The 25,084-nt window shown below is 40.4% G+C and overlaps 1 protein-coding gene across 1 annotated transcript; it reads left to right on the forward strand.

Moving 5' to 3' along the window:
* The first annotated feature begins 14,886 nt into the window (after positions 1-14,886).
* has2 (hyaluronan synthase 2) lies at positions 14,887-18,347 on the forward strand. Its single transcript, XM_054622370.1, has 3 exons — positions 14,887-15,513; positions 17,205-17,306; positions 17,418-18,347. The coding sequence occupies exons 1-3, from the start codon at positions 14,887-14,889 to the stop codon at positions 18,345-18,347; spliced, it is 1,659 nt and encodes a 552-aa protein (XP_054478345.1).
* Positions 18,348-25,084: the final 6,737 nt, after the last annotated feature.

Below are 25,084 nucleotides of genomic sequence, written 5' to 3' on the forward strand. Positions count from 1 at the left end.
GGACCTAAACTCCAGGGGTAACTCTTTTTATGTCAGGGAGGAGAGTAGAGTGGAAACCAATGTAGCCTGCTCTGTGTGTATTGGATAATACTATACAACTGTGTCACGCCCAGCTCAATCCATTTCATGTGTGTCTGCGCTTGTGTCTCAGTCTCTGAAATAATCCACCAGTCTCAAGACCCGATGTCAACATCCAATCAGCAGCCTGTCTTTGGTGGCTTTCTGAGTGAGCTGTCTAGAAATGTCACTTCCCGCCCTAAAACCATGCCATGAGACGCAGTTGATTTGCGACTGCAGTTAGACTTCACCAAACTCTGATTTATATACCTCCCACCCATTTAACCTCACTCAATCAAACCTTCAGCTTCTTTAAGACCACTCCCTTGAACATAGATCTTTATTTTAAATAGCTGACCCGGTTTAAACCTATGTGTATTGAGTGCACTTTTAACACTAGAAACTATATTTGAACACACACGCTGATATATGCCCCCTACAATAAGTCTAATGAAGTACTGATGAAGCAACAAACAAGGCAAATCTAGTAAATAAACATGATGCAGAAATGGCTCTATTTACATTGCAACCGACGAGCACTTTTGGTGCCGACTAGCGAGGGTAGCAATGTTTAATAGCCTAGTCAACTAATCGCGCACATAGTTACAAGAGTTAAATAAAATCCAGGTCAAAATCTATTCACAGGAACACATTCAGAACATGACAAGGGGTGTCAATGAAGGGGCACTGAAGTTAATCTGACAGGGCTATGGGGGTACGTCAGCAAAAAAAAAGGGCTGATTTAAACACTGCATTACAAAAAGGGTGATGAGAGATGAGATGATACATATGGTTTTCACTTCAAAGAGGTCACTGTGAGATGTGTGAAACAGTACTCACACACGTATACACAATATTTAAAGTAACAAAGGCAAGAGAAGACAGCTAGCTTCAGTGTTTTCAGCACCATAACACACCTGCAACCTTTCATCCCCCACACTTGCAATACTGCCGACATTGGTAAAGACAGCTGAAAGTGATAGAACTGGGAGTGGAAGCTCTGGCTTGTTAATACAGTTTATCTTATTAATACCATAAGGGGTGAACAAGCTATACTTTTGGTTAAAAAATAATGTTTTTGTCTCATCTAAGTTTGTTATGGAGCACCTCCTTTTTTGCTTTTCAACCTTGTACTCCACAGATCATCGGACTTTCCCAAGATTTTAAATGGTTTTCATCCATAACTTAAGTTCATATGACACTTTTGCTAGTGCCAACACTATTGTTTTTTTTTAGACCTCACCTTCAGCAACATTTATTAGAACTCCATATTCACTTATTTCACCAGCTTCATACCCTGGAAATACAAAATCTCTTCGCTTAAAAGGTCTTGAGCTAAAAACTTTGTTAGACTTATCATTTAAATAAAGATACTTGTGTGGCATGGAATGGATTCCCCACAGATAAGAAAAAAGATGATGTTACATTTGTGTTTGGAAAAACCTTGCAGTAACACCACGACAGAATGTTGTCTTCAAATATGGATCCATCTACTATTCAATGGAAGATTTTGAGAACAAATACTAGCAGGACCTCGCAACAATTTCAAGTTTCATTTGACTGAAGAGGCCAAGTTCATGACCATACAGTATGGGACTACAAGAAGAGTTCATATCCACTAAAGAGCCTACACCTCAATTCAGAGGTACACCAGGAAATAGTCTCTTCCAAGACAAGTCAAAGAGGAATGTAAGTCACAGTCTAGGAATTGTGGTATGGGCAAGTGGGGCTGAGAGGTCAGCATGAATGTATTTGTGGTGCTTAGTGGGGTTTTATCCTACCGTCATAGCAGGAAGATGGAGAGTTTGGCAGGTCTTGGCTCAAGGATCTTCAATTCAGGAACCCAGGGATCTAGAGGTCTCGTGCGGGTTGGCTCGCCATCATCTTCAATCAGCTATATCCTGACATGCAGTTATTGACTTAGCAAGAATGGATCATTAGTTGATTGTTTCGCTCAACAACCAGGAATCCTTAGTTATTTCTTCTTACTTCCAAGAAATATATATGCAAATACTGTTTATCACAATATCAAAATATTTTTTGGGGAAATTCAGCAAATTAATTTCTTATTGAAATGATGCTCAAAGATTTGTCCTTTAACTTCACCAAGCAAACATATTTTAAACAACCATAAGGAATAGTATATCAATGACATTATACCCTGAATTATTGAGTTCAAACATGACACACACCATCAAGCTGAGCAAAACTTCAAAAATGTATTATACCAATAAATTGATAATTCACTTCAATTAAACCAGTCACAGAAAAAAACACTGATATATTTAACACTATAAAGGTCATTTTCAAAACTCCTGTTTAAACAAAGCTTTTAGGTAAGAACTAGCTACTACAGCCAGGAAACGTTATTGCACTTTATGAATACTTTGTTAGCTTACTGCGTTAGCATTAGCTGCTAAGAACGTAGCATGTATTTATATATATTTCTACTCACCATTTCAGAAGTTCTACTCTCTCACTCCACAGTATTCGGTGGGCAGGGCCTCTCTAGCACACATTTACGTGCTTTTGGAAATATAAATGCCGTCACTGTTCATATTGTACATCGTTTTATTGTATTTTTTAGACCGTTGTTGTTCAGCTGCAGGTCCTCGCCCGACACTGTCACCTAGCGTTTGACTAGGGTAAGCTGTCCTGCTGGGCTGTGGATTTGCATTCTGATTGGCTAGGGCACTTCTGTATTATTAACCATTTATGACCTGGGTTGCATATAAGTTCAGTAGAAAGGTAGGCCTGTATCACTAATAACGTTCCGGTTGTAAGTCTGATAACATAGGTAAAAGTGATTTCCACATGCAAGAGGACCAAAAAGTAAACTGTATCGCATTTAACATTATGTAGTGAGCACACTCGAAACCAAGATCAAACTTTACATAAAGATAATCCTTTATTAGTCCCGCAGCGGGGAAATTTACAGGATTATAGCAGCATAGAGGATAGTGCAAATAAGAGACATAGTAAAAAATAAAAAATAAAAACAAGATAAAAAATAAGTATTATAAATAAGCAAATGGGCAATAAAAAAACAGTAAAAAACAGTAAAGAATCCACAGTAACTGAAATATTATATATACAGACAGAAACAAAGAAAGTAAAAGTTAACAAAAAAAAGACATGTATATATATATATATACAAGAGCACTGGGTGTTGACGTTCATGTTGATGATATCTGTTAATGATCTGTCTAATAAGCAGTGTAGTCCGGTGACCTCATCAGCATAATCAATTCACATGAGCAATCAGCTGACACACCTGTTACTCATTACGCTTTGTTTGCTAACACCTTTACCTGCTCCTGATGATGGTTTTGAGAAAACTAAGAGCTAAAAACTGCAACAATGTCTTGATTCAGGGATTTGATTCATATTATGCTTATGAGGTTGCCTCTCTAAAGTTTCAGCTACACTTTGGCTGAAGGGTGGTTGTGTCAGTGTGGGGGATTTGTGTTCTGTCTCAGGCTGCCATAATAAGGCAAAAGTAAAACAAACCTCAGATTGACAGTGTGACATGTTTTGTGAACTTATAGGCCAACAGCTCACTATACCTCCCAGAATAATTGCTCAATATATTCCCCAATGCTACGCTGCTGTTTCCTGCCTGTAAAGTCTCACAGTAGACATAGAACATATAGAATGTGTGTATTTCCATATGGACTTTCTACAATAGGTGTGTGGTGCAGTCTTCTGATTTTGATGAAAATGTAATTGTCTAACAACACTTTTTATTCTTAGCACACAGTGTATGATGGCTATTGTTAAATATTGACATTGACAGCATGTTGCCATTTGCTCCCATCAGCCTTTGCGGTTTTCTGTATGTACTGTATATACTCAAACGAACAGGAAAATGATGAAGCTCAAGAAGAAGCACTGATGCTTTTGCTAAAAGGTAACCTACATTCCTCCAAGAAGAAATAAACTTACATCTGCTACTTCAACAGAGGCCTCATAAAATGTTTTGCCAAAAATGCAAAAAAAAAAGTTTCCTGTGTTGCCAGTGACATATCTGCTCTATACTGGGTTAGCTCTACACTCTCTTCCAGGAAGCCTTTAGGTTTCTGCACTTGATTGTATATTTCCTTGTTTAAATAAATACTTGAGTAAATGAGCTTTTACAAAAGAAAAAAAAGCCAAGAGTTGAGGACTCATTTGGCTCCAAACAATAAATGGCCCCTGTGACAATAATGTTGCCCATTGACGGGTACAGTCAGGAGTCAGTCACTGGAGCTTTGAAACTGTGTGTTTGCACTGCTCCATACATAAACAATGCAGGTCTACGGGGGTTTGCTACCACAGGCCCCATTTTCTACTCATTCATAACTTCAGCTCCTATATGCTCACGTACCAAAACATGATGTTTTACAGAAAGGATCTTTAAAAACATTCCAGTGTTGGCACAAACTATGACATCATTATGAGCAAAAACTTTTAGGTTTATAATAATATTGTCAAGATCAGTTCATTTTTAATAACACAGTTTAAAATCACCAATTTGGCCAATTGATTCAGATAAGAGAAATGTAATTCAAAAATCATGATCATTAGTTTCACAAAGTGACAAACTTATCCATGTTAAATGGTTTGCTACTGTTTCACTGCAGGCTGGAGGAGCTTTCCAGAGTTTGTGAATGTATTTTTTATATATGAATCTTACGACTGGAAATATAAAACAACCTAAAGTTAGACATTTATTCATCTTTGGGTTCTACTTACTGATAAGAAAAACAGTGACAATATACAACCCCTTTTCTCCTGACTTTAGTTTTTCATGTATATCAGAAGAGGTCCTGATGATGATTTTGGTCTCATGGTGGTAGGAGTGACATGAGTCCAGATTTTGGTTGGATGTTCCCTTCAGATCCCCTTTCAGAGGAGCCACTGTACTTTTCAGAACCCAAAATCTGGGTTGCGTATTGCACAGCACTGCCTGCTGGTCATATTAGTGAACTGCGCTCTGGTGAATCAATGAAATGACTGAAATTCCAGAGCATCCAATTTACACATGCATATATGTGGCTTGTTGTACAGAGGACTGATTGGTTTCTTATTCTGCTTCCAGCTGTTCTCTCAGTGTGATATGAATATTTCTGATCATGTCATTGTCAATGTCTGCCAAATAACACTTATAATTACACAATCTTTTACTACTAAAACTACTAAACTACTACTAATACTAAACTTTGTAGTGTACTTGTCATGTACTTAGTTTTCACACTATGTACTGTATAGGGGTGATTAAAGACAAAACTTGGAGGTTTAACTGCCTCTCAGGAACATGCCATAATCCTGCTCTGGTCTAAGGTTTGAATGGGGGTATGGAGAGAGAGACTCTCTCACTCCCTCTCTCTCTCTCTCTCTCTTGCTCTCTCTCTTTTCTCTCGCTCCTCCTTATACCCCCCAAACCATCCCCTCTTATTAAAACAACACGCCAATCTGGTGTAGCCCGGTAAAAGGTTCTGGGAGCAGAAGCAGCCATAAAGGAGGCTCCACACACACAGCCGTCTGGAAGGAATTAGACAGCAGCGACAGAGAGACTTCTGGCCACTTCTCTGCGTTCTGTGTAACCTGGATGCTTGGGGAAACTATAGAAGTACTTACCTACATGCCCATGAAGACAGCTAAAAAATAGAAATGTTCTTTATTATGAGGTTATCTTTTTTTATTCAGAGTATGATTTGTTGGCGTTTTTTGTAACTTTTGAAATATGAATGAAACTTTCAGAAGTTGATGGAGATAAATATTTATCAATTTTTCATAGTCTACTCTTTATTTATACTTTTTTATATGAATGATGCCAAAGTTGACTGACGTGATGTTTGTACACCCCAGAGGCATGCGGTGTGTAGTTGTTGACTGCAGGCAGACTGTTGAAAACTAGTGAGGACAAGCATTTTTCAGCATTCCTAAGCAAACTTAGAGGAACGTGCGTGATATTGCTTTTTTTAAAATTATTGATGAGGATCAATGTCAGCGGATTCATGAGACTCGTTACCACTCAAGTGTCCTCTGAAACTTTTTCGAGACTTTTTCTCCCTGTGGAGCGGCACCAGAGCTGCCGGAGCTGACCGCATCCTTCCTCAAGGGCGACCGAGGACGACAGCTGCTTCAAGGTAGGCGGCCAGCGGTCATCTGGTCTGGTGAGCCCGACAGTGATACATGTCCAGAAGCCTGTAATACTCAACCGCATTCAAATTATTCTTTTGCTTTAATTCATATGAGATTTCTTTCATAATTTTAAATAATGAGAATGTTGTTTATTGTTGCTTTAAGTTGGGGGCGTGCCAGCTGTCACTACAGTAACTTTTTTCCCCTTTAGGTGCCTTAACGGTCGTGCGTAAAACACAGATGTCATCTAGGTTTTTAGTTGAAAAGCTTTTTTTTCCTCTACAGATGTCAGCTACTGTATTCAATTAAGGTTACATTGACACTAAGAAAAATGTGTCTCAAAAGTTTCATTACCCTTACGGGCACGAACATCTGGATTCCTCTTTGCTCATCTGTGCCAGCTGAGCAGTGGGAAACATATCCGCTCAGATTAGTCTTCTTATCATATCAGATAACCTCTGAGCCTCAGCCTGAGAATAAAACGAATCGATGACGTCGCAACCTGTACGTCATTCTTTGGGCTCAGCGAGCCAATGGGAAGGCTGGATTCGGACACGTTGGGCGTGCCTCTTGGCTGGAGCGCGTAATTTGATGACAATTGTGGAAGACCACTATTTTGCACACACGTGAATAATTTGGTACCAGCTAAAAAATCATGTACTCTGAGCATTATGGTAGTGGTGAAATACATTGACCTGACTGAAATGTTCATCCAGTCCTTTTGAGCTTCAGACTGAGGTTGTGTTCGTGATCAGATAGAAGCATGCAAACATGACTGAAAGCAGGTGCCACTTTATCACTGGTTGCTGGTTGTAACGACCCTTTGACATCCTGTCTTCCTCCACCCGCCTACACTGACGTCTCAAGGCTCTCAGTGTGCAGATACCACTTTTGGCTCATGTAAAACCCACTCAAGGGCTGGGCATTCCTCACATTGATCTATGATGTACTGAACAGAGTTTCTTCCTATTGCCCTGGGTCATATTTTGATTATGCATTCTTGTTCTCACACTGTGTAAGCTGGAACCATGGTGATATCCACCTGTAAGAGGTTGTGAAGCATTTAGTCAACTGTCAGTATTAATATATCAAAGTGAGAAGTCCACGTGCCTCTCTATTGTGTAGGAACTTAAACTTGCTGGCTTTTCCAACAGTATCTGAAACTAAATAGAGTTTATCCACCAACTTTTTATCACCTTTGCATCTTCTGCGGTGCCTTGTTTAGAAATATGCCCAGCATCACTGTACCTCTGAAGACACTTTCACAGTAGCTGCCGCACTAATCAATATTTGTTTATAATGCATGTGCAGATTTTTGAAAAGTTCTTTGTATAATCAGCGCATGTTTGGACCCTCCGACAATGCACACATGTATCCAGACTAATACCAACATACTGTACCTAATCTCTCCCTCAAGGGAGAACCTCTGCTGAGCATTTGGCTCAGTGTGCTACAGTAGGGAAGGCAATCCATCTGTGGTGCCTGTTAGTGGAACATTGAGCACTTAAACAGAGATTTAATTCTCATGCGCAGCTATGTGGGTAGTCCATGGAGGAAAAAAGAGGAAGAAAAAGTAACTTTTTTTTTTGAACTCTTCAATAGGTGACCCAGTTCACTGTAGACTCATCATTGCAACAGGATGTTCTTCCACCCAGCGCACCGAGTAGTTTACTACTTGACAGAGGAAGCCATTCTATGGCTGGTCTCCATTAGGGCTCACAGCAAGTCCCATGTGCCATTACTGCTCACAGCATGGGTCCTTCAGCATGTAGGGCCTCGGGGCTGCCAAGGTATAGCTACTGAAGTTAGGATAGAGTGTGCATCCCCCTCGAAATACACACACAATACCAACACAACCACCTACCTCATTTATTATTCATTAATGCCACAGTTTATTCCAGATTCCCTTAGTAAGGTAGCAGCGAAGCAGCGCCACAGTCAGCCAGTAAAAGTGAAAATTTTGGATGTGAGCGAGGTTGCTGAGTTTGATTCCCACTACCTCATACTGAGTCACAGGGTCTCACAGGGAGGGCTGATGCCAATGTTAATGTATAGGTCCAGGAGTTGCAGTAAAGTAACCCAGGAGCTGCAGAAAGCAAGCTGTGTTTGAGTAGCTGCAGGGCAGACATAGTTGGCTCCTGAACATTTTGATGTTACTGATGATGTTACTTATGGAATATCTTGTGAGCTCTTGTTAAAAGCTCAGATGACAAAAGGTCAGACATCTTCAATCTAGATCACATCCACATCCTTGCTCTTCTCCAGACTAGCCATGGGTTACTGCCTCTTATGTTATCTCTTAGCTGTAATTAACTATGATAATACAAAGTGCTAGAATAGAACTTTCTACCATGTAGGGAGCAAGCCAGTTATCTTAGAGCACAGCTGATAACGGTCTGTAGACAGATAAAAGAAAGTGTTGGACCAATGGATGACAGAGACACGGTGGATGCATAAACAATTTTAGACTTTTTACTGCAGCGATTTATGGCGTTTGGAAGTTGTTGAGAGAAGTCTTTGTAAAAATACACTTTATAGAATAGACAACCAAACAAATAACCAGACAGAGAAGTGGCTGTCGTCTGAGAATGCCTCCCTCTACAAAACCAAACTACTACTGAGAACCAAATCTGTTATTTGGCTGGAAATCTTGGAGCTTGGCACAGTTGCGTTAGTCCAGAGCCACAGCTGGCAGTGACCTGATCCAAGTCCACTGCCGTGCCTGCAGCCTCCTCCCCCATCTCTTCTTTTGGTGTTTGCCATCCCTCCCTCTATCACTAACTCACTTCCTTCCAACCCACTTACTCTTTTTTTCTGACTGAATACTGCAATAGATGAGTTAAAGGGAGAAGAACAAGTCAAAAAAACAAACAAAAATTGGCTTTGAAATTAGGAACGGATTTACCACAATGTTTCCATCAAATAATGAATTTCACCTTCGCTGCCTACGTTCACTTTGAAATTGATTTAAACCACAATGATGCAACCCCAACTGTTGTGGTAAAAAAATGAGATGGAGAGTAACACAAAGCAGTCCATTCGGATGTGGTAGCCTTTGTCAACTCGATTCTAATAGCATACAGAATGTGAGGAAACAAAGAGACAAGGAATCTTAAAGTCAACTCCCAAGTTATGTTGTAACATTGTACCTTTGCCAGTTGTGGCCCCGTCCGCCTGATTCCAATCATGTAAGGAGTAGTGCAGTGTGGCGCAATGGGTGGTGTTTCTGTTTAGTTGTGGTTATAATGAGGACGCTCCCACAACAATGACACACTGTGACCACATGGGGGGTTTATGAGAGGGAGGAGGAAAAGGAGGAGAAAGGGGAGGAGTGAGGAGGGCCGACCACTTCCTAGCCAGGCTTTTGAAAAACAGTTTAATTCATACTGGAGTTTAAAACAATACAGGCTGTTTCACAGCAGCAATATAAGATGAGTAAAATTAGCATACAGCTACATGACAGTTGATGATTTTACATTCATATATACATTTTATTGCTTATATAAATTTTACATTTTTGCCATCTAACACTGCATTAATATTACTAGTTGTGACTCATATCACTAATATTTGACCAATTTTCATAAACCATAAATGAAAAAAACAAATTCTAGTATTCCATATAGTGATCAGAAGTTTCGAGACGCCCTTTAGGGTGTTGTGTGCGTCTCGACTAAAAGTATGCAGCCAGTTTTTCCCAGCCGCTCCCTCTCCTCCGCCTCATAATCTACTTAATACATGTGAGCCTTTTCCTGCATCCTTTCCTAGCCCTGCCCAGCTCACACACACACACACACACACACACACACATGCACACACACACACACACACACACACACACACACACACACACACACACACACACACACACACACACACACACACACACACACACACACACACACACACACACACACACACACACACACACACACACACTCACACACACACACACACACACACACACACACACACACACACACACACACACACACACACACACACATACATTTTTTGTTGGCAGAGCATCATGCGTTTGAGATTCCAAAGGTGTTAATGACTTCAGCAGGTTTGGTTTTCAGATGCATTCTTGGTGATAGCATAGACTTTGCCCAATATTTCTTCAATGGATCAACACTAGGAACTTTTAGCAAACCATAAATATCATTAATATATTGTATTATTACAGCCTGTTTAGTGTAATTTAATAGAGATTATGAAATTGTCCTAACTGTGCCCTTAGTTTATATTAAAGCCATGTCTCGGTGTTATTCATGCCTAATGTATATAGCCACAGGTGTGAGCTGGCTCACTCTTCAGAGCAACATTAAAGTTTTATATGAGCAGCATTCATCTGGCCAGAGCAGGTGATTTATGAAAGTTACACCTCTAATCAGTGACTGCTGAGTCACAATAATATAAAGATGTAAGCTTTATGTTGTCTCAGCCCACACAGACCAGCAAGCTGTCTTTTTTGGCTCTGCTTCAGATTTATACTGCCTGTGCAGAGAATACAGTAATGGCCCGCGCACAGATTCACATACACATATAGTAGTAACTGTATAAAGACACACACACTCACACACACAGAGTCTGGCGAGCCTTGTTATATTTTACGTTCCGACGATGGCCTTGGAAGAGGGATTCCACTGCTGTCCTGTGAGTTTAGTCAAACCATCCCTTCCTCTCTGCAGCACGAAACACACACCCAAACACACGTGCATGTACGCACACTTGCTACACTCGAGATGAAGGTCAAAACTCCAGCAACATTTTGTAGTATCTTGAACAACTTTATTCTTTAATAATAAATAAGATTTTTCCCTTCTTGATTCACCCTAAGTTGTGCCAGAAACCCCCCTCTGCTTAAACACACACACAGTACGTTTTATGCTTAGCTCACATATTTGCGAACACACACACACACACACACACACACACACACACACACACACACACACACACACACACACACACACACACACACACACACACACACACACACACACACACACACACACACACACAACCAACTTTCAGCAACAATGGGGAAACTTAATGGCATTCACATTTACCTAGACAAGCCACATTATATATATATATATATATATATATATATATATATATATATATATATATATATATGACATCTATCCACAGTCACATCACATAAATAAGGGTTATTACAGCATATGGTGATTTTCATGTCTACACTAAATCACTTAGTATACTAAAGAAAAACTTCACAGGTCACAGAGTTCCCCATGTACACACAAGGAAAACTTGACTCAATGACACACAATTTTACAAGAACATTTAAAAGATTGAGTAGAATATAGATGGATGATTTATATACGTGATGAATCTTGTATTCTAACAGACCAAAGGGCATTCATTTCAGATAATTACATGGCATGAAGAAGGGTTTCTGCATCATTACCCAAGCAAGCAGCGTGGCTTTGTGGATGGTAATGTCATCCTATTGGATGATGTCTGTGCAGACAGAAAAATCTCAACAACTATTGGAAGGATTGTCATGGAATTTTGTACGGACATTCATGGTCCCCAGATGATGAATCAAACTGACTTTGGTGATCGGCTGACTCTAACAACTTGTAGGTCAAAGATTTCATTTATCCAGACTCTGTCTAATCTTTAACAGTAACCACAAAACTCATTGCCAGTTGTTTCTCACTTATTGGGCGGATGTTAAATATAATTGCACAAACGTTTTAGGTTAGGGTTATGTACAGTAAATATTACAGTTACAACTAGTTTTTTTACCAGAAGACAGAGCCAGACAACTCATTCATTAATTCATTCATTCATTCATTCATTCATCAGTTCATCTCTCTGCTAACCCATCATCTGCTCCCCATCCATGCGAGACCTCATATTTTTGTTAAATTATCTTGGAGAAGGAACCAGTGGGAATTACACTCATGAGACTGTTAATGACGTTAGAGAGAGTCCGCTAACGCATCCAACCCAAGACACACACACAGAAAGTGATGTGGTCCAATCCCTCATGTGTGCCAAGATACAAAAACAAACAGAAAGCTAGGATGATATCATCCACACGTGCTCTGACACCTTCACCTCGCACACACAAACGTCATATACAGACATGCGTAGATACATGTACAGGCTACTCCTAAGTGACTACATCCACACGTGTCAATGACACCTTCACTGTATAAGATACCCCTCTGATTAGAGCCTTTATGTCTCAGGGGCAGAGGCCAAGTTTGGAAGACCATCATGACTGTTTTTTTAGTCTGCAGTTAATCTTCCTGCAGTCTGAGCTAATTGTTGGCCTTGAACTTTGCATTGGATCACAAGTCCGGGAGAGTGTATGAGATGCTATGAAGAGCAAAGCAGCAAGGGGCCATGTCTGAGCTTTTTTTTGTTATTGCACTAAATCACTTAAATGTGTTTTAAAAACTTCTGTTGGTCTGCAATGAGAAAAGAGCCGAAGATTTACATCTCCGGATTAGGACGTGAATCAAATGTCCCAATTTTTTTTTTATTATAAACACAAAGTTTTAACCAGAGAGAGAGTTTCATGTCCGTAAAGTGAGGATCATAAAGTTCTCTGATTCCAACCGTACAACATATGCAGGTTATGTGAAATTAAAACAGTAACAGAAACCTCAGCTGTAAATGTGTCTGTTATGCCTTGGTTGTGGAGGTATATAACAAGATTTGTGATGACTATTTTACATTATAATATATAATCCAAACATTCACAAACCATTAGATACATATATTATGCACATTAAGTGACTGAGTTCATTCAAAGTTGATGCAGGGCAAGTTTGTTCTGAAATACCTTATATAGTTGTAAAACATAATACACACAAACTAGAAGAGGTTGAAGGTGAAACGCACTCTTAACGCAATTATAAATGTGTATTTTTACAGACACATATAGACCCTCCTCTCTCTCTCTCTCTCTCTCCCTGGTGTAATAAGCTTTTATACGTACACTTGTGTGTATGTGTCAGGGGTCTTGTAAATGAGCGGCTGACGTTAAGAGCCTTGCCACGTGTCAGAGGAGGCCTGCTACACTGGCTGTGGCCTTCTCATCCAACAATCAGATGAACAAGGCTTTATGTCTGAGCCAAGGGGAGTGTGTGTGCGTATTCCTCTCTCTGCCTATGCCACTCTCTGAGTGTCTCTTGCAGTCTTCATAGATATTTTTTTTCCTGCTCTTTTCTCTCTGGCTTTGCCTTCCTTGGCCCCTCTCCTCCCTTCTGTCTTTACAATTGTGTCTGTTTCTCTCTCTCTCTCTCTCTCTCTCTCTCTCTCTCTCTCTCTCTTTCTGTCTATAGCTCCCTCCCTCCCATCTGTCTTCTGTGTTTAGGTGCGGTGTGAGGAACTCTTGCCAAATCACGCTGGGCTTTTGATGACTTTATTGCTCAAACTCATTTACATGCTTTGCTTGTCTTGACTAAACTTACATGTGTAACTTACACGTCATGATGAATGCTGGTGAAATATGCGATGGAACAATTTATTTGTAAGGCATCAAAGCTGAAAACAGAGTTTAAAATCTTTAAAATACAGTTCAAAGTGTCAAAGCGCCCTGCTGACTCAGTGACTGAGGAGGAATACTTTAACCTCCACAATGTCAAAGGGTCAAACTCAATTTCATACTCTCCATCTCTTCACTGTTCATCTTCATCTCTGTATGTACTTAGTCAGAGAAGTGCTGCCCTTGTTGTACTTTCTATGGGGCGTCGCAGAGGGGAAGAAGCACACATGCAGCATTAGCAAAATCAAAAAAAGCTCTTGTCTCCTTCTTCCCACGGAGATATAAACAGATGACATCACAGGGTGGTCCGCTTCGCGTTGAGCCGAGCTTGGCCACGCTGAGTGGGTCTACGTTGCTCTGCTAAACAGATGGCGGTAGCAACGTAATGAGGGCTGGAAACAAACTTCAGGATTCTGAGCAGAAGACTTTGAGCAGCGGGGCTCATGTCGCTCAGAGTTCTAACACAAAAACAAGGGAATGTTCTTCCCTGGTCGCCACATATAAAACACACAAAATATTCTTTCACAGTCTAGATCAGAGTTCCTTGCCTAGAAATCTTTGGAACCAGAAGAAAAAAAACAAAATCATAATAGTTTCTCCGGGGCATTTAGAGAGCACTCGGACGTTTGGCAGGGGCAGTCAGCTTGATGCTTAATTAGGTCAAGAAATCTTGTAATGTGCACCCACCCACACTTACGGAGAGTTGGAACAACGGCTACTTAGAACTGTCTGACATTTAGACAGGGATTTTGGGGAGGGGTAGAGGGAAGGAGAGGGTAGGGGGATGGAGGGAATAGAAAAAGGGGGAGAAACTTTACTGCTTTCTCTACCTGGGATTGTTATAATAAAAAATAATCAAACTGCTCCGCTATGTGTGTTCCATAGAGATCTGTATTTTATCAAAGCCTAATAAATTCCATTGATGGTATGGAAGTCAGTGTTTCCTATGTGTGGTGGATAAAAAAATCACTTTAAACATAAATGTTTCATTTCCCTCTCAAAATCTTAGAATGGATATTTGATGTTAGCAGGAAGTCACTTTCTTGTTGTATTCAAATGGAATAAAATACTTCCTCCCATGACATTTGGCTTCTAATTGATATTCAAAAAATTCAGTCATGTTTGTGCTACTTTGGCTAACCCTTTTCTTCACTTTCTGTCCCTAGATGAAGTGTCAGAGAGTCCTCACCTACCTGCGGATATTCGGAACCACCATGTTCGGCGTGTCCCTCCTGGTGGGCATCTCCACGGCCTACATCATGGGCTACCAGTTCTTCGCCACAGCCCACAATCACTTATCCTTCGGCCTCTATGGCGCCATCTTGGTAGTCCACCTCATTATCCAGATCCTCTTTGCACTCTTAGAACACCGAAACATGCGGCGGTCCTTGGAGACGCCGATCAAACTCAATAAGTCCTTGGCGTTGTGCATTGCGGCGTATCAAGAGGACCCAAACTACCTGAGGAAATGCCTGGTGTCGGTGAAGAGGCTGTCGTACCCGGGGATCAAGGTGATCATGGTGATCGACGGGAACACAGACGATGACTTGTACATGATGGATATTTTCAAAGAGATCATGGGAAGGGACAAATCAGCCACGTACGTGTGGCGGAGTAACTTTCACAGCAGAGGGCCCGAGGAGACGGATGAGACTTACGCCGAGAGCGTTCAGCAGGTCACCAGGATGGTCCTCAACAACAAGTGTGTGTGCATCATGCAGAAGTGGGGAGGCAAGAGAGATGTTATGTACACAGCCTTCAAAGCACTGGGGAGGAGCATTGACTATGTGCAGGTAAGTCACTAAAATAGAAATGGATATCAATAGATACAAGAATAATGGTGAAAGGGGCACAAAATATGGAAGAGACAAAAATAATGGGGCGGTGAGAGGATGGTAAATGGTGCAAATTAAACAACAATATATAACAGATAAGAAGATAAAACATTCAGTGGTATGTGCCTATATCTTTGTACCTCCAAGACAAGGACAGCTGACAGTGAGAGCTGAAAGGGAAGAGAAAGAGAGATGGAGAAAGAGATGGCTGGAGAGAGGGAAGGGGTGCCCTGCCAAACCAAACACGGCGTCCACAAAGAGTCTTTTGTGTTGCTTTCCCTGCAGATGGACCGTGGCTGTGTGCATGCATTGTGTTGTGAAGTGTAGCGCGAAGAGGGGCACCGATAGCTTATGACTAAGTGTAATAACAAATTTGTTTCATAGAGCTGAGTGTTTCATCATCTACATGAGTGATATACAGAGTCAGGCCTGTGTTTTGATGTGGCTTAAAATGTAAGTGTGCGCTAAAAGCATGATAGTCAAGCCAATAATTGTATTCCATCTCCTTGTCATGTTTTTCCTGTAATATTCAGCTGGTGGTGTTACAAAAATACATCTTGAGCAATGGGTCAGACTGGACAGAAACATCATAACTATAATAGAGTTTACGTCTCAAAAAAGGGGACTTCAATGTTAGAATCTCTTTGATATGATGCTGAGTAACACCTGCACCTGTATGCAGCCTGCCAGAAAACTCTTGTTTAACAGGGATTTAAAAAATAAGTCTTTACAGCCCTGCCAGTAGTCATGCCAGTACTCTTCAACAAAGGAGGGACAGTGTTGCATGCCTTTTTACTATCATCAGTCTCGGCCTGTAACAGATGGGTTCTGTTATGGGGATTGGGCTGTAGGTTGGTTTTCATCACCTGATTTTGTTAGGGAGGAAACCAATACCATTTATAGAAGAGAACATGGAGAAGATAGCAGTTACTCTTTGTTGCAGGGTTTCATCCACTGGCCATGACTTAAAGGCTAACTTTTTCATTTTTCAACCTGGAATCTTTTTTCCGATGTTTTCGTGCCTTAGTGACTAATGTGGACAACGTTATTGAAACTGATCCAGTATTGAGGGATAACGCAGCAACCAACAGCTGCGAAACGAGCTGCCAGGGCAAGCGTGCAGCATCAATGTAACTTTACATCCACTAAAAGTGTTTGTTTTTGCCAAAGACGGGCTACAGACCTTTCACTTAATCCGGTGTGTTTAGTTATTGTGTCCAAGTCCTGCTCAGGGAGAAGTTTTGTTATGAAATCTGATTATAGAGCAACAACAGGTCAACAACTCTATTCACATCTGATCTTTGTCTGCAATTTGTAGGCACTTTTCATTCGTTTACTCTTGCTCAAATAAACACAAGCGGCAATTGAATTTAAAGACCTCATCCACATTGTCAAAATCATTGTTATATTCAGCCATGACAATATTTTTTTTAATTAGCTCTAAGCTATGCTTTCTGTGCTAAGGAAACTCCACCGTTGTCTTCCAGCAACACTTTACCTTGTGAGATTTCAGAACAAGACTCCTCCATGAACAAGATTCGTATTCGGATAAGGAAAAACTCTCCAAGCTGTGCTCCTTTTTACTTTACAGTAACAGATGATCTTTGGCCCTAAAACAGAGATAACTCACTGTTTATTTTTTTATTCAGGTATGTGACTCCGACACTATGTTGGACCCGGCATCATCGGTGGAGATGGTGAAGGTTTTAGAAGAAGACCCTATGGTTGGAGGAGTTGGAGGAGATGTACAGGTTAGTTACAAAATGACAAATTCTTATTCCCTGCAAGAGACATTTCATATAATTTATATATTTTATGTTAAACACCTAACTTATTCTTTTTGCCTATCAATTCCTCCCTAGATCCTAAACAAATACGAGTCGTGGATCTCCTTCCTGAGCAGTGTGCGGTACTGGATGGCCTTCAACATTGAGCGGGCCTGCCAGTCCTACTTTGGTTGCGTGCAGTGCATCAGCGGGCCTTTAGGAATGTACCGGAACTCCCTCCTACACGAGTTCCTAGAGGACTGGTACAATCAGACTTTCATGGGATCCCACTGCAGTTTTGGGGACGACCGCCATCTCACCAACAGAGTTCTAAGCCTCGGGTACGCAACCAAATATACTGCTCGATCAAAGTGCCTCACTGAGACGCCGATCACATACCTGCGTTGGCTCAATCAACAAACTAGATGGAGTAAGTCGTATTTCAGAGAATGGCTATACAACTCCATGTGGTTCCACAAGCACCATCTATGGATGACTTATGAGGCCGTGATCACAGGTTTCTTCCCATTCTTCCTCATCGGCACCGCGATCAAACTCTTCTACCATGGAAGGCTCTGGAATATTCTATTATTTCTGCTCATTGTGCAGGCGGTGGCGCTGATCAAAGCCTCGTTTGCCAGCTGCCTCAGAGGTAACATTGTCATGGTGTTCATGTCGTTCTACTCCGTACTGTACATGTCGAGCCTGTTGCCGGCCAAAATGTTCGCAATAGCAACAATCAACAAGTCGGGATGGGGGACATCGGGGAGGAAAACGGTGGTGGTGAACTTCATCGGTCTGATTCCCATATCAGTTTGGTTCACTATCCTCTTCGTCGGGATTATCTATACAGTAATCCTGCAGACTAAAAAGCCCTTTCCTGAATCAGAAAAGATTGTTCTGGTCATAGGGGCAGTCGTCTATGCCAGTTACTGGGTCGTACTGTTGACGTTGTACACAGTGCTCATAAATAAGTGTGGGAAGAGGAAGAAGGACACACACTATGACATGGTGCTGGATGTATGACTTAGAAAACTCTCTGTTCTGGTTGTATTCACTCACACCATGTTGTTATTCAAATGTTTTTCATATGCAGAGGAGCTCTGGAGGCAAAATTGGTTGAGTTCAACCAAAATGGGAAAAGAACCAGGGTCTATTTTTCAAACTTGAATGGCAAACATAAATGACAGGGGCTGCTTCTTCTTTCTGTTCATTCACGACAATGGCATTTATGATCTTAGAACAGCATGCTAGCTTATTAGCTAAATCTTTAAAAACATGTTTCATGACGATCAGTGACTGTAAACTAAATCGCTAAACTTGATTACTCAGTATGGCATGATCAAATATATTGCAGTTGGCAGCAAGAGTGCTAGGCTTTGTAACATTAGCTACCTCTTACTTATGTCATTTTCACTGGGCTTCAGTCAAACATTTGCAACTTAGCCAAAGGAACTGTGGATGTTGTATCTCCACCCATTGGGGTTTAACTTGACCATAAGAAGATTTTACCTCCAGAGCATTGAGCATCATCCAAGAAATGTTTGTTCATCCTGACTGGAAACAATTTTGCCCCCACCAAGGAAAGCCAAACAACAGCGCCACATATCTTCAAGTTCAAGTCAAACCTACAGAGCCCTGCCCTGCCAGGATGTCTCCACTGTTAAGGATTACATTCTTAACTCTAAAAGGTGCTGAGAAAGGCTACTGCCATCACTACTAATGTCATTGTAATCTGTGTGGATCTCATGAATAGCCACTTAAAAAAAAGCATTGAAAAGCAAACAGGAAAATCCACAAGAAGTTATTCTGTATCTATTGAAAGATGCCACAACTTCAAAGGTCTTAGCTCTAAGGGCAAAGCATTAGGAAGAGCTACAGTATTAATTTACAAAGGAAAAAGGCTCTACAATAAAATGCTGCTCTCTCTTTCTTTAGTTGCACTCATGTCGTGTGGGAAAGATACTTCCTTACAGTCTTCACAAATTCAAAATGTATTTATCAATTTCAACATAAAACGTTTTTTGTTTTTTTTATTACTTAAGGTATTTCCTAATTCAAATCAACTGTAGTGCACAGGTATTTCATGCAGGCTTGACGTTACAATTCTTGATTTGCTGTTTAAAATGAAACACCGCACTCACTGCGGTGCATGTATGTTGAATGTGAAAAGGTACAAGATCCAATTTAAATGTCTGGACACTTACAAGTCTTGTTGTTATTCCCATTTGACGTGAATGCAGTATTTTTCCTCAACGTTTACAAAGTGAAAATCTCAAACTGATCTCTGATTGGTAGATATAATCTCCACCGGATCAGGTGACCAGGTGAACATGTGACCAGAAGAGAGACGGTATACCATTGCTGCTGTTACTGTTCTATTTTTACAGAAACAACGACTTATTTTTCTTTCTTTTTTTGATATACATGAATGATGGGTGTGTATTGCAAAATGGTTTTAACACTATTATTGTTAATGTATTTCTTCATACCAAGTTGAATGAAAACCACCAAGTAGACACGATGGGCATGTTCCAATCCAAAGATTTAGTGATTTTTGCCTCACCTGTGTCCTTGCTCTCTTCCTCTCCTCACATACTATATCGAAGATTGTGTAGCCTCTTCATTGTATTCCGTTGAATGAGCTACAAGGGAAGGAGCAAATGTGAGAGGAAAACATTAATGCACCGAATAGGAGAATAGTACTACCTGATGACAGGCATGTGAATAAGGGCACTTGATGGAAGGGAACAGCATTTTGGAATGAAACGAGTCCAGCGTTTGCTGCAGACCGGGAGCGGACATGAGTTTAATTCTTCTGCACTTTTATGTCCCTCCCGTCGTCCAGCATGACGCTCAACATAATTAAGATGAAATACCTCAGTGGTTCTCTTTGCATTGCATCAAGGCATTAGAATGCCGTCCAAAGACTGATGCATTCTGAAGGTCTCAAGTAATTTATGATCTATTTGTGATATTAAATATAAAAGTGTCCTTTTTTTATACGCAGTTCTTTACTAAGTCAAAGCTGGATTTTTCTGCCTTGTCGGCCCTTTGCTGTAGCCGTTTATTTTCTTGTTACTCTGTATTTCAATGCATTTTATATATAGACATTTTTATTCTATTTTTGCTTGGCTACCAAAGATTCTTTATTTTCACTCTTTTTTTTATAAAAAAGAAAAAGAATGGGAAAATGTATTTGTTGTGCTTTCAACTGTTCTGACAATGACTTGTGTATCTGACCAAACAATGTGAAATTATGAGCTGGGGGGTTTGTCTGCAATAACAACAATAAAAATGCAATTTGTAGGGATAAGTTATTGAATGCAAGAAAAGTGATAAACCTGTGTTTTTGTACTTTGTACTTAGATAGAAGACCAACATATTTATGTAACATAATTCATTGGTTTATAGGATTCTGTAAGTAGATGTCTTCTGGTATACATGTAAAACCCCTACGTTTGCATTTGTCTACACTGCAAAAACAATAATACATTTAGAACTTAATTTAATATACATAACATGTAAACATAATTGCTAGGCTTTAATTTCTTTGCAGTGTTGAAACTACATTGAGTCTTGCCTCCTATGTTCAGTTCATTATACAACAAAAACTAAAGCCAAAGCAGACTGAAAACTTTCATCCAAAGCATTTGCACGTAAATGTTATTATCTGCAATTTATGTGTTTTAAAGTTGTGAGGTGCCTGAGTGAACAGCTACAAAAGAAAAACTGAGTGAAATTTGAAAGGAGTTTATTCCGAGGTTTAATGAATGAGACAAACAATTGAACCATGTGGTTGTTTTCATGCCAAACTAGTCATGGGCAGTGTTATCGTAAAGCACTTTTGTGTTGTGCCAAATAAAAACTACTTTTGTTTTAATTTTCTGGTGTTGGAGTTTTTATTTCGTTGATTAATCATCTATTTTGTTCGCTTGGATTGATCCAAAGCCATCTAGAGCAGTGGTTCTTAACCTGGGTTCGATCGAACCTCAGGGGTTCGGCAGACACGCCCTGCGGTCAAGTGAGCCGCCGCTTTAAAAATTAATGACCGTCTATTCCTTAAGGTGCGTTCACACCGAGCGCCCCGTTCGGTGTGAACGCAGCATAACGGTACGGTGGCTTGGGTAGCCCAAAAAGCACGGAAAAAGCTAAAACTTATGCTGTGTTCAGCAGATGACAGCAGATGTCAACGATGAATGCCTCGACGAAATCATTGCACTTCAGCAGAGCCAGCTTCAACAGCAACTCTTCGGAACAACAACGCTCTCAACGTTTTGGTGTCACCAAATCGTACCATACTCTCGTATTGCCAAGAAAGCCCTTGAGATACTCACACCGTTTGTTACAACGTATCTTTGTGAGCAATCCTTTTCGAGGATGGTGGACATGAAAACTAAGAAAAGGAACAGACTTTGCTGCGAAAATGATATGAGAGTGGCACTTGCCAAGGTGAAGCCGCGCATTTCTGAACTTGTATCTGAAAGGAAACAGCAAAAGTCACATTGATTTGCAGTAAATATTCACTGAGTTATGTTTTTGTGTGAAATTCATGTTTTGTTTGTCAACAAACCGATCCTCACAGCATCGTACGAAGTTGCGTACCTGATCGCAAATCATTCATTGAGTTATGTTTTTGTGTGAAATTCATGTTTTGTTGGTTTTGTTCTTTGCACACAGTGATTTTGTGTGCAACTGATGCATGGTTCATTTTGTGCACTAATAAAATATATACCTATGTTTTGAAGAAATCATATTTTATTTTTCCAATTACGAAGGGTTCGGTGAATGCACTGATGAAGCTCGCAGGGTTCAGTACCTCCAATAAGGTTAAGAACCACTGATCTAGAGCATCTTTCCACTGCCTCAGTGGCGCTCTTGATGGCTTTTGTTTTCATACCCTCTATCATTCGCAGGAGACTAAATACTTTGCTGAAGGACATGCCTGTGAAGCCCTTACATACCACCAGACAGCAGCAGGAGCTCCACCCATGGCAGCAACACTCCTCCACCAGGTCTTCATATTTGGAGCCCATTCTTTCATTGGCTTCCTCCATCTGGTTTTATTGGATTCTTATCTTAAAGTCAAAGCAAGATATTGTTCCATCTCATGAGAAAGTAACAGTAAAACCGTAACAGCCCATTATACAACTGAAAGGAAGCAATCACCAAATTGTTAAGACCTGTTACAGTGCTTTTTTAGAATAAAAAAAATGATTAACGTACGATTTAACTATGCAGAATTTTATTGAGACAAACAGAAGACCTACTGGACATGGTAGTATTCGTAAATATTGTAGCTTTATGGCCATTACTGTCATTTTATCCTCTGTCACTGGCTTTCTGTTGATTTGAGTCTCTCCAGATGGCTGCTTTTGTCTGGGTAGTAGCAGGGGTCACCACCACTCACATATTGATAACAACACACAACAACACTTTTTTGTATCAGAGGATTTTCCCGGAAATGCTGTTAAGACACATATGGGAATTGAAAGATCTTTGAACAATTATTGGGTAACATGGTGAACTCTATGTCAAGCACCAGGGTTAAAGTAACCCTGGTGAAGGGTTAAGCAACCATATAATGGCTACAGTGTTTAGTTTTTCATTTTAGAATAAAATAATATTTGTAAATAAGTTAAAAAAATGCAGTCCAAAGTTCAGTCAGTCCATCTGAATTTTGTCAGAATTCCCAGATGGCAAGTTCAGGCACAGCTTTGGATCTACAACCCTAAAGAGGAAACACTAGTTGGGCTTTTGTGTGTAACAATAGGTGTGTGCAACCGAAACTAAAGAGGGAATACAAATACATAAAGTTATGGACATTAATTTATGTGCAAACACACATTTGGGACACAGTCATCACAGTGATTTGGCTGACTGGAAATTACTTGTATGTATGATGAATCAGAGGAATCAAGAGAAAGGGAACAGAGGTTCTTTATTCCAGCAGTGTATCAGAGCATGGACAGTTGTCATGGTCACAAGTAAACTTATTTACTGGGTACACACACACACACACACACACACACACACACACACACACACACACACACACACACACACACACACACACACACACACACACACACACACACACACACACACACACATGCAGAGTTGTATCCTTTTATGAAACAAAACATTAAAAAAAGAGTTTTCTTGCTAATAAATTACTCACACCATTCTGAAGCATTATATGCTATCCAGTTTGAATGAATGAAAGAATAAGCCTTGGGCCAATATACAGAATACTGTTTCTGAAATGACTGATGCCTCATTTAACTCTTACCTACAATAGCTTACCATAGGGACATTTCAGTGGACGAACTATAGTCATCTCAGGACTACTTTCACCAGCTGAAGGAACCCTTGGTTCCCTGGACTCCAGGGTTTTACCATTGATAAGAAATGACATTACATTACAGTCATTTAGCAGACCCTTTTATCCAAAGCGACTTACAATAAGTAGTATATTACATATCATTCATCCATTCACACACCATCAGACTAACTAACATTCTTTCACATCCAGTCCACACCGATGGCAAGCCTTTGGGAGCAACTTGGGGTTAAGTATCTTGCCCAAGGACACATCGACTGCGAAGCCGGGTATTGAACCACCGATCCTCTGATTGGAGAACTACTTTGCTCTCCACTACGCCACAGCCGCCCTCGACATCCATCCGTCTACCTATCCAGTAGTGAGATTTCTACAAAGATGCTAAAGCCATCAATTATTTATGTAGTAGATTTTCTTTTAATCTTGCATACATTTAAAATAGGTAGCTGTGTTGTCATCCGCAGCTTTGTGCAAAGTGTATTTTTCAATGCCTCAACCACAATTTACCACTGATCCTTTCCTACAGCTGACAATAATCAAACTGATTTCTTTTCTCTACCCAACCTCAACTCCCGCAGGACATGAGATATAAAATCCTCCCCAACTCTTTTACAAACTCTCTGCGTAGATTTATCTCTGTTTCTGTGTCTCCTGTGTTGTGTCTCTCGGTGCAGTAATTCTCATTCACGCAGAGGAGAATAGCACATGTGGGCAGAGCAGCAGCAGCACAGCAGAAGCAGCCAGGCTTTTCTCTCAGTGCGTCAGCAGTCAACTCCATCGCTGCTTTATCTCTGCCAAATACATTACAGCACTGCTTAGCGCTGTTGCTTTCTAGCTAATGGCTCCCTACTGGCTAACTGTCTCCAGCAGCTGACTGAATCATACCCTGCTTGTCCCTCTCAGCTGGTCGCTACTTTCCTTAGGGCTTTGCAACATCATTGCCTACCCATTCTCACTATATAAACTTACCCAGTTACCCCTAACCCTACCATTACCCCTTAACCCTTACCATAAACCTATCCACTTTAACTGCAATATTAGTACAAATGCACTTCACTGGGCCAGATTGCACCACAGGATCTTAAACTTTACATAACTTGGCTGACATAAAGTTATGTCTAATGTGTTGTGTTGAACCATTGGAAGGTTAACAGTTCTGAATCTAAGAGCACGCACTTGGAATTTAGACGTGTTTTTATTAGGTACTTTTGCAAACGTCCAAAAATGATCATATCAAAATGACAGGCTCCCATCACTGATGCACATTTTATCCTGAATGCTGTTTTAGCACATACTGCTGTTTTTTAATTATCTGAGCGTTATAGTACAGCAATAACAGGCTGTATGTTGGCTTGTTAGCTGAAGTTACTGGTTGATGGAAAAAAACTTGTACCTCTGACCAATTTTACCTTGATGAATA

Source organism: Anoplopoma fimbria, chromosome 20 (assembly GCF_027596085.1).
Source record: "Anoplopoma fimbria isolate UVic2021 breed Golden Eagle Sablefish chromosome 20, Afim_UVic_2022, whole genome shotgun sequence".
Taxonomy (NCBI): Eukaryota; Metazoa; Chordata; class Actinopteri; order Perciformes; family Anoplopomatidae; genus Anoplopoma; species Anoplopoma fimbria.

Excerpts from the sequence above, each read along its gene's own strand:
- has2 (XM_054622370.1), top strand. The coding sequence starts at position 14,887 with ATGAAGTGTCAGAGAGTCCTCACCTACCTGCGGATATTCGGAACCACC. Across the intron at positions 15,514-17,204 it reads GGAGCATTGACTATGTGCAG|GTATGTGACTCCGACACTAT; the intron begins GTAAGTCACTAA and ends TTTTTTATTCAG. Across the intron at positions 17,307-17,417 it reads GAGTTGGAGGAGATGTACAG|ATCCTAAACAAATACGAGTC; the intron begins GTTAGTTACAAA and ends ATTCCTCCCTAG.